This window comes from Mytilus edulis, chromosome 13 (genome assembly GCF_963676685.1).
Source record: "Mytilus edulis chromosome 13, xbMytEdul2.2, whole genome shotgun sequence".
Taxonomy (NCBI): Eukaryota; Metazoa; Mollusca; class Bivalvia; order Mytilida; family Mytilidae; genus Mytilus; species Mytilus edulis.
The window spans coordinates 18,582,661-18,594,470 of NC_092356.1; the positions used below are offsets into that span (position 1 = coordinate 18,582,661).

Here is an 11,810-nt window from a genome sequence, read left to right on the forward strand (position 1 = left end):
ACTCGAGTACTGCTGTAACGATAATTTAAAATGACTTTAAAAGTTTAAAAGTAAAAACTTATAAATATTTCCTGTAAAGAAATATCGTATCGTAATTCCGAATTCATTTCGTATATTACAATCAAATTGATACATCCGCGTTTCCGGTTTCTATTCAGACTCGAAAGATGCATGTTGCACAGCATCAATTTGTCAGATAAAGTCATTAAAAACCTTTTCATTTGCTTTACAAATCTCTTTAACCTTTTACATAACCCGTACGAATCGTTTTGTTGTTGCTGCAAATCAGCCATACCGGTAATGGGTTCTGAATTTGACAGTGTCCATGAAAAATAAGCTTCCACATCATATGATTTTTGACCCCCATAACAATTACCAAAAATACAAGAGATCTACATGGGGACCTTCATGACAGCTTTTGGTCATTCTCGACTAAGGGGGGACCATGAAGACTTGGTATTTGAATGGTTAAAAACGGCAATAAATGAACATATTGACACTTCTAATTCTATAATGAAAATTCAAATAAATATAATTTCAATAAGCAATGAATTAGCATGTTCACCATTCCTTGTATGGAGGGATAAAATACTTCCGATCGCGCTACACTGTACAGCGTATACACTTTTTGTAAAGGTGAAAGTTCCTCCATGGTTCAATTTTCATCCATGGAGATCCCTGAGTACTGTAATGAATCCAATGATAAATTGAACTATTGCATTCCGATAGCCTTCCTGGTACATCAATTAAGCTTTGCATTTTTACACATTGATCAACAACTAAATTTAATCATGCACATAAAAAGTTATGAATTTACAATATACAATTAATCGAACCATAAATATTCTATAAAATAAAATGGTTGTGTTTGTGAATGTTTAGCACTTAAAAAAGCAGGAAGTGGGAAAGCTTTCGGGGAGTGACATTAACTATTCTACAAGTTTTCACACGAAGATGGGACAAACTTCAGGAATGATTTTTAAAACTATTGATAATGGCAGTGAACTCACCTACATGTAATAGGCCTAATAGACCAATTTTCTGTATGTAAAAGCTAAAAATACTAGTTATTCTCATCAAAAGATATGAAAGTATATGTCTTTTCTGGTAATTTGTCAACTTCTATTTTTCCCATTAAAATTTCATTAATAGGTATTCACAAAATAGAGCAAAATTTTTGGTTTGAGTGTCCTAATTCATCTTTCAATAAACCATTTAAATGGTGTTCAATCAATACAAGTTTCTGTTATCAATCAGTGTAGTGCAGCCATCATTCTGACATACTTATTGAAAGTTGGTCAATAACCAATCATTCTACTTTTGTTTATTGGCCAGCAGACAGTGACCACATTGTCCAAACTGACCAATTCACTTTTGTTACGATGAATAGACAACATAAATAGAGGGTTTACAACTCGACTAAAATCTGATATTTTTAAACAAGTTTGCAACTGACTGACAAATTGTACATAGCACAAATAATAAAACAGATATTTTGATGAGTATTAATCTAATATAATAAACTGTATTCATTTCTGTTGCTGCATAAACTTTAAAATGAAAACAATTGTGTTATCATATGTTTACTAAAATTTTTATATTAATTTATGCTTGGCCTACATTGTCCTATTGAAATCCTATGAGGATGCAAAAAGGCAACACAAAGCGAAGAAAGATTTTTGGGGTTTCTGATCAGACATTTACCTAACACACTCAAGGCATTTTGCTGTAATATGTGTTATTCATCAAGTTTTCTCTATGAAAGCTGAAAATATTGTTTTTCACTTGATTCTATTTATATTATTAATTACAAAATCACGAACAGAGACTTCTTTATTTTTTTCATTTATTTGATGTTTTATCAATTTTAATAAAGTTGTATTTCTAAATTTAACATACATATCAGAAATAAATGTTTCAACATTCTTCAATGAAAAAAGGCATAATTCTTTTTTTATGAAAAAGGGAGCTACTTTTCCCTAATAAAATGAGCTAACTTTTCTATATAAAGGATACCATCTAACTTGTATATATATAGGAAAAAGGCGGCTTATTCTTACTTTTTTTTGTAAATAACAAAGTATACAATTTTCGATTGAAAAGAAGAAATTAGCATTTACTCTTCTTTGATGATGAACATATTTTCCTACAAGCAAAAATGAAAGAAAGACAACTCTTCATTGGTAAACATTACAATTTTCTACTAGTACAGTAAGCTAAACATTCACAATCTACTTTAAGCTTAAAAACAAAACAAGACAAGCACACAGACACAACATTGACAGAAGTTTTTACAAACAGTCAATTGCAAACTCTTCTACTAAAAATAAAAAAAAAAAAAAAAAAAATTCAGCAAAGCAGCAAAAATTTCTGTAAAATAAAAATGACTGATGGCAGCTACACTACATCTGACATACCACTCAAAATGGCTGACATTGTTGTACTTATATCAGGTTGTCCTGGTAACCCAGGAATCATGGGAAATCCTAATGGTCCTGAAAGTAACAATCTTAAAACATTAGGCCATAATAACGTGACTATTGTCATTGTAGGGTTTTCTGGTTTATCCTGTTAGATTTTCCATATTAGACAATATCAAATAGATTTTTAGTTTGTCTTGATATAGATAATTTTTAGCAGGCAAACTATTCAATAAAATAAAATTTATAACCTCACCTTTTACAAAACAAATGTCAAATTTCACATGAACTTAAGTTATAAATCATTTTTTTAAACATCTGCATAAATTAAATCATCATCTGTTACCATGCCCCCCTTTTTATAATTGTTTCAAGAAAGATTAAGTCAAAAGATTTCACCAGCTCAAACAGCTTTTTTGTGGACCTTGACCCAAAGAATCAAATGTTTATTTCATGAAACTGATTTTTCATCAATAATTTTATATTCTATTTTCCTCAATATTCAAATTCCCCACTACCCTAAAGTTACCTGGTGTTTTATTATATAAATTGTATTCCAAATACTGTATAGTGGTTAATTTTCACAATTTCAAATGACCAACTAGAGATTTATTCTTGTGTTTTTATTGTCCTTTATGACTCTCCATGAAAATAAAATTATGGAAAAGAAAATTTCTACCTTTTATGTTACATGTTACAGAATTGAGAAATAACAGTACTGTAGTTGAAGAGTTGCCACCGTCAATTGTAGATTTGACATTCGCAAATGCAGCTTTATTGGCGACGCCTAGCTGAGACAGTAAAACGGAGATTTGAGACCGTCAAATCAACTCTTCAACTACAGTACTGTTATTCCGTTTCTAATGCATTACAAAAAAAAATGATACGATTAAACTTGATAAAATGTCTAAATTTGACAAATAAAAACTAGAGGCTCTCAAGAGTCTGTATCGCTCACCTGATTCTACTTGGGTTTTTGAAATCATATAAAAAAATATAAAATTTGGCTAAAAGTGACAACACAACCTCATTTATAAGGAAAGGAACATGTTTAATTTCATTCAAAAGTCCCCCACTGGCGGCTACAAAGTAACAACACTTGGTCAGCACCTCATAAGGAACATTCATGCCATGTTTGGTTTTATTCCATTCAGTGGTTCTCTAAAAGAAGTCATTTGTATGCATTTCCCATAGGGTCCTGTTAAACTAAGTCCCCTGCTGGCGGCCATCTTGGATGATGGATCGGCTACAAAGTAACAACACTTGGTCAGCACCTCATAAGGAACATTCATGCAATGTTTGGTTTTATTCCATTCAGTGGTTCTCTAAAAGAAGTCATTTGTATGCATTTCCCATAGGGTCCTATGTTAAACTAAGTCCCCTGCTGGCGGCAATCTTGGATAATGGATCGGCTACAAAGTAACAACACTTGGTCAGCACCACATTAGGAACATTCATGCCATGTTTGATTTCATTCCATTCAGTGGTTCTCTAAAAGAAGTCATTTGTATGCATTTCCCATAGGGTCCTATGTTAAACTAAGTCCCACGCTGGCGGCCATCTTGGATGATGGATCGGCTACAAAGTAACAACACTTGGTCAGCACCACATAAGGAACATTCATGCCATGTTTGGTTTTATTCCATTCAGTGGTTCTCTAAAAGAAGTCATTTGTATGCATTTCCCATAGGGTCCTATGTTAAACTAAGTCCCCTGCTGGCGGCAATCTTGGATAATGGATCGGCTACAAAGTAACAACACTTGGTCAGCACCACATTAGGAACATTCATGCTATGTTTGGTTTAATTCCATTTAGTGGTTCTCTAAAAGAAGTCATTTGTATGCATTTCCCATAGGGTCCTATGTTAAACTAAGTCCCCCGCTGGCGGCCATCTTGGATGATGGATCGGCTACAAAGTAACAACACTTGGTCAGCACCCCATAAGGATAATTCATGCTATGTTTGGTTTTATTCCATTCAGTGGTTCTCTAAAAGAAGTCATTTGTATGCATTTCCCATAGGGTCCTATGTTAAACTAAGTCCCCCGGCTGGCGGCCATCTTGGATGATGGATCGGCAACAAAGTAACAACACTTGGTCAGCATCTCATAAGGAACATTCATGCCATGTTTGGTTTCATTCCATTCAGTGGTTCTCTAAAAGAAGTCATTTGTATGCATTTCCCATAGCGTCCTATGTTAAACTAAGTCCCCTGCTGGCGGCCATCTTGGATGATGGATCGGCTACAAAGTAACAACACTTGGTCAGCACCTCATAAGGAACATTCATGCTATGTTTGGTTCCATTCCATTCAGTGGTTCTCTAGAAGAAGTTCAAAATGTAAATTGTTAACGACGACGACGACGGACGCCAAGTGGTGAGAAAAGCTCACTTGGCCCTTTGGGCCAGGTGAGCTAAAAATCCGTGAAATTTTATAAATGATTTTGGCGCAAAGACGTCATTGGTAAACGTGACGTTATACAAATGAAAACTTACAAACTTGAGGTTATTACATTACCTGTACGATTCAAATTCGGATAAATTTACATTAAAACGGTGAATTCGAGATAGGTGTTGTTTTATTTTCGATTTTATAGCAGTAATCGAACATTTGTTGATTCAATTAATTCAGAATGGCGGGTCCCTCCTTAGTAACGCCTGGTCAATTGTATATTTGATGGCAACTTTTAACCAATGAAAAAAAAAGTTACATAAAAATTGCATTAGAATACAGAATATACACACGTGATTTATTGATTATAATTAAATAGAACTTGTTTTATATCTTGGTAGACAATTTCAGGGTCCTGAAAGCAAATTCCTGTAATAAGCAGAACCCATTATAAGTGTTGATAAATGTGCATTACCTTGACCAAAAGGTGACTGTGGAATGCCAAATTGAGGTCTGAAACCAGGAAGATTTTGGGAATAAGCACCAGGGAGAGCAGCAGCTGCTGTGAGATAGGTGGCCTGAGACATTCCAGCCAGCATGGCAGAGGATGTAGTATTTAGTGAAGCAGAGGATATGGGGGCAGCTTGACCTGATGAAGAGGCCTGATTTGGATTGACCAATCGGCTCAGGATGCTTCTCTCTGACATCTGCAGTCTTTGACTGACTGACGGTATTCTGGCAAGTGTCGCTGGCAGACGACTGACATCCTGTTTCATGTCACTCAGGAGTTCTTCCAATTGATTTAATACTGAAACAGAAAAACAAGCATTCAATTAAATCGAGAATGGAAATGAGGAATGTGTCAAAGAGACAACAACCCGACCATAGAACTTTATGTCAATACTGAATCATAAACTCAACACTTCAGTTCAATACAAAAAAGAAAATCACAACTTTATGTTACAAATTTATCAAACTTGTTAACATTTTTTTCTTCTAAAAGTAATTACGCCTCAGTGTACTGTAAATTTTATTTAGACTCAGAATTTTCTGAAATTAACAGTGAGCATGTTTACTACAAGCCATTACAGATGTTATCTTTTCTATGTTATTTTTCCTAGTTTTTTTTTTTTTGGGGGGGGGGGGGGGGGGGGAGATGTAGATACAAGGTCCTTACCTTTATGTAATACAGCATTAGCGGGTTTGTTACCAGCCAGAGATTCTTTAGACAGATGTTGATGGCTTTCAGCCAAACATTCCAACTCAGCAAATCTATAAATGGATAAATATGTAGATAAGATAAATGTATTTAAAAATGAACATGTAATTAAACTCTCCTCCTTTTGCATTGTATTTTGATTACTTTTGATGCAAATTCAATTCTAAATTCTGAAAGTTTTTTTTTACATTCAACTAAAAGTGGAATTTCCCTTGCTTCAAAAGACTATTCTTCACCATAGTGTACTTTTTACCAAGTCTGTAATACCATGTCTTGGGAGTTGTGGCCCATTTTAAGATCTTAAGAGAGAAAGGGTCAATCACAATCAGAAAAGTAAAGATTAGGTTATATATTTACCTAGCATTTAATGCCATAGCTGGGTGGTTGGGGTCCTGTGTAAGGTTCAAATAAGCAGCTCTCCTTAGTTGTTCTTCTATTACCAAAGCCTGCTCTAATAACTGTAAACAGAAATCAATAAATGCATATAATTCTTCATATCTTACATAGGGGCATCAGGTACCAAATAAATTATTAAGATGATATTCACTTTTATATGCCATAGTGTACTTCAACTTCAAAGCCAACAGGTGTCTGTCCAAAATATGGATTCTCTAATGGTTGTTTGAAGTAATATCTTAAAAGTTTTAAATTTTGTTTAAATTTTCAAGCTGCTTTTTAGCTTCATCTATGCTTTTAATGCAGGTCAAATCTAACATCCAAGTGTTCTAGGAGTTTTTTTTTTTATTGCAAAGAAGTCACATTTACCCTGTTCCTTATAATAGTTTCCCAGAATTTTTACCTTAAACCTTCTAGCCAGGAACTTGTTTTTGATTTCCAGGAAGTTTCCCTTGCCTTGCTCACTGATGAATGGTTCATTAATGATCTGGAATCTTGGGTCATTCTGGACATCCTGCCATCGCCCATAGCCATGTCTATGTCAGGTTAAGGATTAATTATTTATAGAATAAAATCTGGAAAACTTAAGAATTCTGCTAACTTGTATTCTTTCATAATGGCACAAAATTTTACAAAATTCTACTAAATTATCAATGTCACATAGTTGAACTGGAAGTTGTGTATATTTCATATTACATGTAGTTACTGTAAATTCAGATATTATTGTATGCATTAATTATAGCGATTGTTGAAGAATGGAATAAATTAGTGCAATTACTGGTATAGCGATTCCAGGAAAATCTTCATACAGATTATGTATCAGATACAAAATGCGAGTTTTTATTATTGCGATGCTCTCCCAGTTGCATTATTGGAATAGATAAAAACATCGCAATAATTTCTGAATTTATTTAGTCCCCTACTGAAAAACATGGAAATTCATACTTCCCGCAATTAATTTTCTCTATACAACACAATATTAAATTTTCTATATTAAAAAGGATACGTGACAATTCCAGCCAGTAACCAGTAGTCATGACGTCTATGCCAGACTTCATGTTCCCTGCCAGGCTGCAGTGCCCTCTGTTCATTGGTCCACAAGGTATGTAACTCTGTAAATCCACCATCAGCAATGTTAAACATAAACTTTTGATTATTCTCCTCAGCTTTCTTTATATCTTCAGGCTTCTTCTCTTTCTCTTCGGTCTCATCTACAATATAATTATAAGAACTATAGATTATCGTTGATCATCTCAATGATATTGCTTTTCTCAATCAAGTTGAGATGACCAATGATAATCTGTTTATCGCTATTTTACCTATGACGACGTTCATGTCAGTTTCATTAGCATCGCCACGTGCTGCCTTAGTTTCTAGCGATAATTTTTCATCTCAAGTGAGTAGAATGATATGAATAATTATCACCAAAAAAAATCAAAGGAAAATGCACAAAATAGCGATAAAATTAATTACAGCTAATTTCCATATGTGTGTAGAGCAAGACTTTGGTTAGCTTGCTTGCTTTGTTTGTATATTGTGCAATTGTAATTGGAATAAGGTCCAATCAAATCTAAATATATATTACATTCGGCTTAACTTTGCCTATAAATTATGTTTGAAGATTTCAATATTAATTACAATGCGTGGGTAAATGTTAATACAAACAAAGCAAGCAACCAAAGTTTTACCTTACAAAAATTAGGAAATAAGCTGTAATTACACTATTCAATCTTCGGACTCAACATGAGCAACCTTATTTTGTTATTGAAGAATACAGGCCAAAAAAAATCCTACAAGGAAACCTCTCTTACTTTTTCTCAAAAATGCACCTGCTTAGCAAATACCACTTTTCAAGTCTTGAGTATGCCTTATAGCAAGACACCCTTTTATGTTGACTTGTCAAATCTATGTGGATATCCTAATTCTGTTGGAATAAAATTGGGTCACGGTGGATATGCACGAGAAATATGCAGTAAAAGTAGGATTGATTGCTATGTCCAGTGATACTAGGTATCTATTAGGCTTTACAAGGGTAAAGGACGTCTAGTGCTTCTTTCTATCATATCTTACCCTCTTCTTTTACTTCCTTCTTTTCTTCTTTCACGTCTTCAGAAGTCTTTTCTTTCACTTCTTCTTTTGATTCCTTGTCATCTTTGGATTCCTTTTCCTTTTCTTCTTCACCTTCTACATCTAAATTATGAAATTCTTTAGAGATATATTTCTTTTATTTGTTATTTCTTTTATTTGTTGTCTTTTTTAATGGGAAAAGCGAAATTCATAGAAACATTTCTGTCAAATTCTGTGTTAAAATTAAAAAAGGAAAAGCAGTATATTAAATCATGACCCAAAATCCCTTCAATCATTTGACATAACCCTCAACAATGCAATGGTGCTTTTATTGTTGTTCATCTCTTCATCAGTATATATTATTTAAATGAATTCATCGTTTTCAGAGGTTTGAGCTCTTCAAACTACTGCAATTTTTATGCTTTTTGTCGAGCCTTCGACTTTTGTCGAAAAAGCGAGACATAGCGATTCAACATCCTGTCGGCGGCAGCCACAAATATTCACTCTGTTGTTAGTTTTTGAAATTTTTATAACGTTCTTAAACTCTCCTGGGTTTGTACCAAACTTGGACAGAAGCTTGTTTATGATCATAAGATAGTATCCAAGAGTAAATTTAGTAATAAAAAAAAAGAATCCTGTTTTTGAAGATTTTACTTATAAATGGACTAAGTTTTTCTTCCAGTTAACATTACATCCAGTCTACAGTTAAAAGTTTTTAAACTGTTTTTAAAACTTTATTAGATTCATAAAGTATCCTGGATTTTTTTTACCAAACTTGGAAAGAAGCTTCTTGCAATCAAGAGATAGTATCAAGAGGAATATTTTTTTTTTTCCCCTCATATTTGTTGAGCCTGCGATTAACAGCAAAAGTAGGCGAGACACTTGAGTTCAGAGGAACCCTTACAAATTTTTGTGCATTCCTCTTACAAATTTTTCTATGCACAAAGGCCGACTGTAAAGACTCTCTTGCTTTAATGTTTATCTGGGGCATAGTTTAACTTGTTTAGGATGAAGAGTAGGTTGAAACTTCTTTGTTGATTAGGTTGACCTTTTTTATAATTTTTTTTTCAATTGATTTTGCATATTATTTGAATATTAACCTTTTGTTATTTTCTCTTTATTTTCCTCTGTGCTCTCTTTCTTTTCTTCATTTGACTCTACTGAAATTTTGTAAAATAAAATTAGTTACTCTCTTGGTTATCAAAAGACATCAACGGTAAGAAAAGTGCATCAATAAATTACAAGATTTCATTAAATAAGTTAATTTATGTTAGTATGTTCTACAAAAATAAATGGGGAATGTGTCCTATGGACACAGTAGGACACAGATAATGCCCCCGCTTGCATATAATGTTATAAAGGGACATAATTCAAGAACTATACAAGTAACACTACCAAAATTCATACTTGATCAGAATTTTAGTGGTAAAAAGCATTTTGTGTCAGTTTCATAACATTTGGGTTAAGGCACACTTGAGCTGGAGAAAAGAAACGAATAAATTCAGAAACTTTTCTATAATATGTAAAACAGAGTTCTAGAAATGTAAAAGAGACACTGTTTTGTGGTAATAAGCATTGTGTATAAGTTTCATAACATTTGGTTATTTAATTTAAGGATGAACAGACAAACCAGAGTAAAATTATTGCCCCCTCCACTACAGCAGGGGCATAAAAATCACAGTGCTCACCTTCATCAGATTTTTTCTCCTCTCCTTCTGTCTTTTCTGTCTCCATTGGTTCTGCTTTTTTCTCTTCTTCTTTTGGTGTTTCTTCCTTTTCCTAAGATAATTATTCAAAATTACGTATAATATCAATACAACTCTTTTCAAATAACTTTCATCTATATAGAAAATGTGATTCAGGGAATTTTTGTAAGCAATATCATACTTGCTATGTTAAATTCAAGCTATTAATGGTGATATACAATAATTGTGTTGCATTATGGGTAATGTTCTGTTTGGTCCAGATGATATCTACAACTAAAACATGTACATGATGTATAGTCATAAAGATATCTTTCATATCTTTATAAAACGAGTTCTTTAATAAAGTTAACTTGTTTTAATATTTGTTTCTGTTGTATTTATAAAACTGTCCTTTTATAAAATTTACTAGTTTTTTCTTTTATGCATTTGAATGGTTTGAATACTGACCTATCATGGTTTACTTTTATAAATTATTTTTTGGGTGGAGAGTTGTCTCATTGGCACTCACACCACATCTTCCAATATCCATTATGCATTTCATTGATGTAACATGACTAATATTTTACCTCTGTTTCTGCTTCTTTTTCTTTTTCTTCTTCTTTCTCTTCAACATCTTTCTTTTCCTCATCCTTCTTTTCATCCACATCCATCTTCTCCTCTGAAGACTCTTTCTTCTCCTCTTTGGAATCTTCACTTTCCTTTGTGGAATCTTTCTTTTCTTCACCATCATCTTTCTTTTCTGCACTATCATCTTTCTTTTCTTCACTCTCATCTTTCTTTTCGTCTCCTTCAACTGTCTTTTCATCAACTTCCTTTTCTTCCTTACCTTCTTCTTTCTTGTCCTCGCCATTAGCACCCTCAGCTTTTTCCTCTTTTACCTCTGTTTTCTCTTCTTTCACTTCAGCAGCAGGAGCTGGAGATGCCGCAGCAGACGCTGATGCTGAAGAATTTTTCTCCTTTTTCATTTTTTCTACAGCATCATTGGCTTTCAAGTAAGGCATACTAAAGTTTCCATTAATTTGTTCAAATTCTTGAACCTTCTTACGAACCAATGACATAATACCAATTCTGGTTAGTACATGTTGCCTAGACAACCCTTCTCTTGGTACACCATCAGCAAATGTTTCTGAGTTATCTGCCCCTGGTTCACATAAATGTCTCATAAAGAGCGATACGTATGCTTTGAACACCTTTTCTGATTTGTTCCGTAAATCTCTGACTAGCCTGAAACAACACAAGATTCAGTTAATCTCTGACTAGCCTGAAACAACACAAGATTCAGTAAATCTCTGACTAGCCTGAAACAACATAAGATTCAGTAAATCTCTGACTAGCCTGAAACAACATAAGATTCAGTTAATCTCTGACTAGCCTGAAACAACATAAGATTCAGTTAATCTCTGACTAGCCTGAAACAACATAAGATTCAGTAAATCTCTGACTAGCCTGAAACAACATAAGATTCAGTTAATCTCTGACTAGCCTGAAACAACATAAGATTCAGTAAATCTCTGACTAGCCTGAAACAATATAAGATTCAGTTATCACAATATAATGTGAAACGGGAAAGCAAGATTATTTAATTGATATGCAACACATCAAAAAATAGT

At 33.5% G+C, this 11,810-nt stretch overlaps 1 protein-coding gene across 16 annotated transcripts in view; it reads right to left on the minus strand.

The window, feature by feature from the left end:
• The window catches only part of LOC139501413 (chromodomain-helicase-DNA-binding protein Mi-2 homolog), a 55,160-nt gene that overhangs the window by 6,556 nt on the left and 36,794 nt on the right, over positions 1-11,810 (minus strand). For 7 of the 16 annotated variants that reach the window (XM_071290474.1, XM_071290473.1, XM_071290482.1 and 4 more), the window contains 10 exons: positions 10,767-11,424; positions 10,183-10,273; positions 9,595-9,654; positions 8,498-8,611; positions 7,434-7,638; positions 6,831-6,963; positions 6,389-6,489; positions 5,990-6,084; positions 5,288-5,620; positions 2,418-2,495 (listed from right to left, as the gene is read on the minus strand). In XM_071290474.1, the coding sequence (XP_071146575.1) occupies positions 2,418-2,495; positions 5,288-5,620; positions 5,990-6,084; positions 6,389-6,489; positions 6,831-6,963; positions 7,434-7,638; positions 8,498-8,611; positions 9,595-9,654; positions 10,183-10,273; positions 10,767-11,424 (1,868 nt within the window). The remainder of the gene's footprint in view (positions 1-2,417; positions 2,496-5,287; positions 5,621-5,989; positions 6,085-6,388; positions 6,490-6,830; positions 6,964-7,433; positions 7,639-8,497; positions 8,612-9,594; positions 9,655-10,182; positions 10,274-10,766; positions 11,425-11,810) is intronic. The other 9 variants (XM_071290481.1, XM_071290479.1, XM_071290480.1 and 6 more) reach the window with 4 other exon arrangements.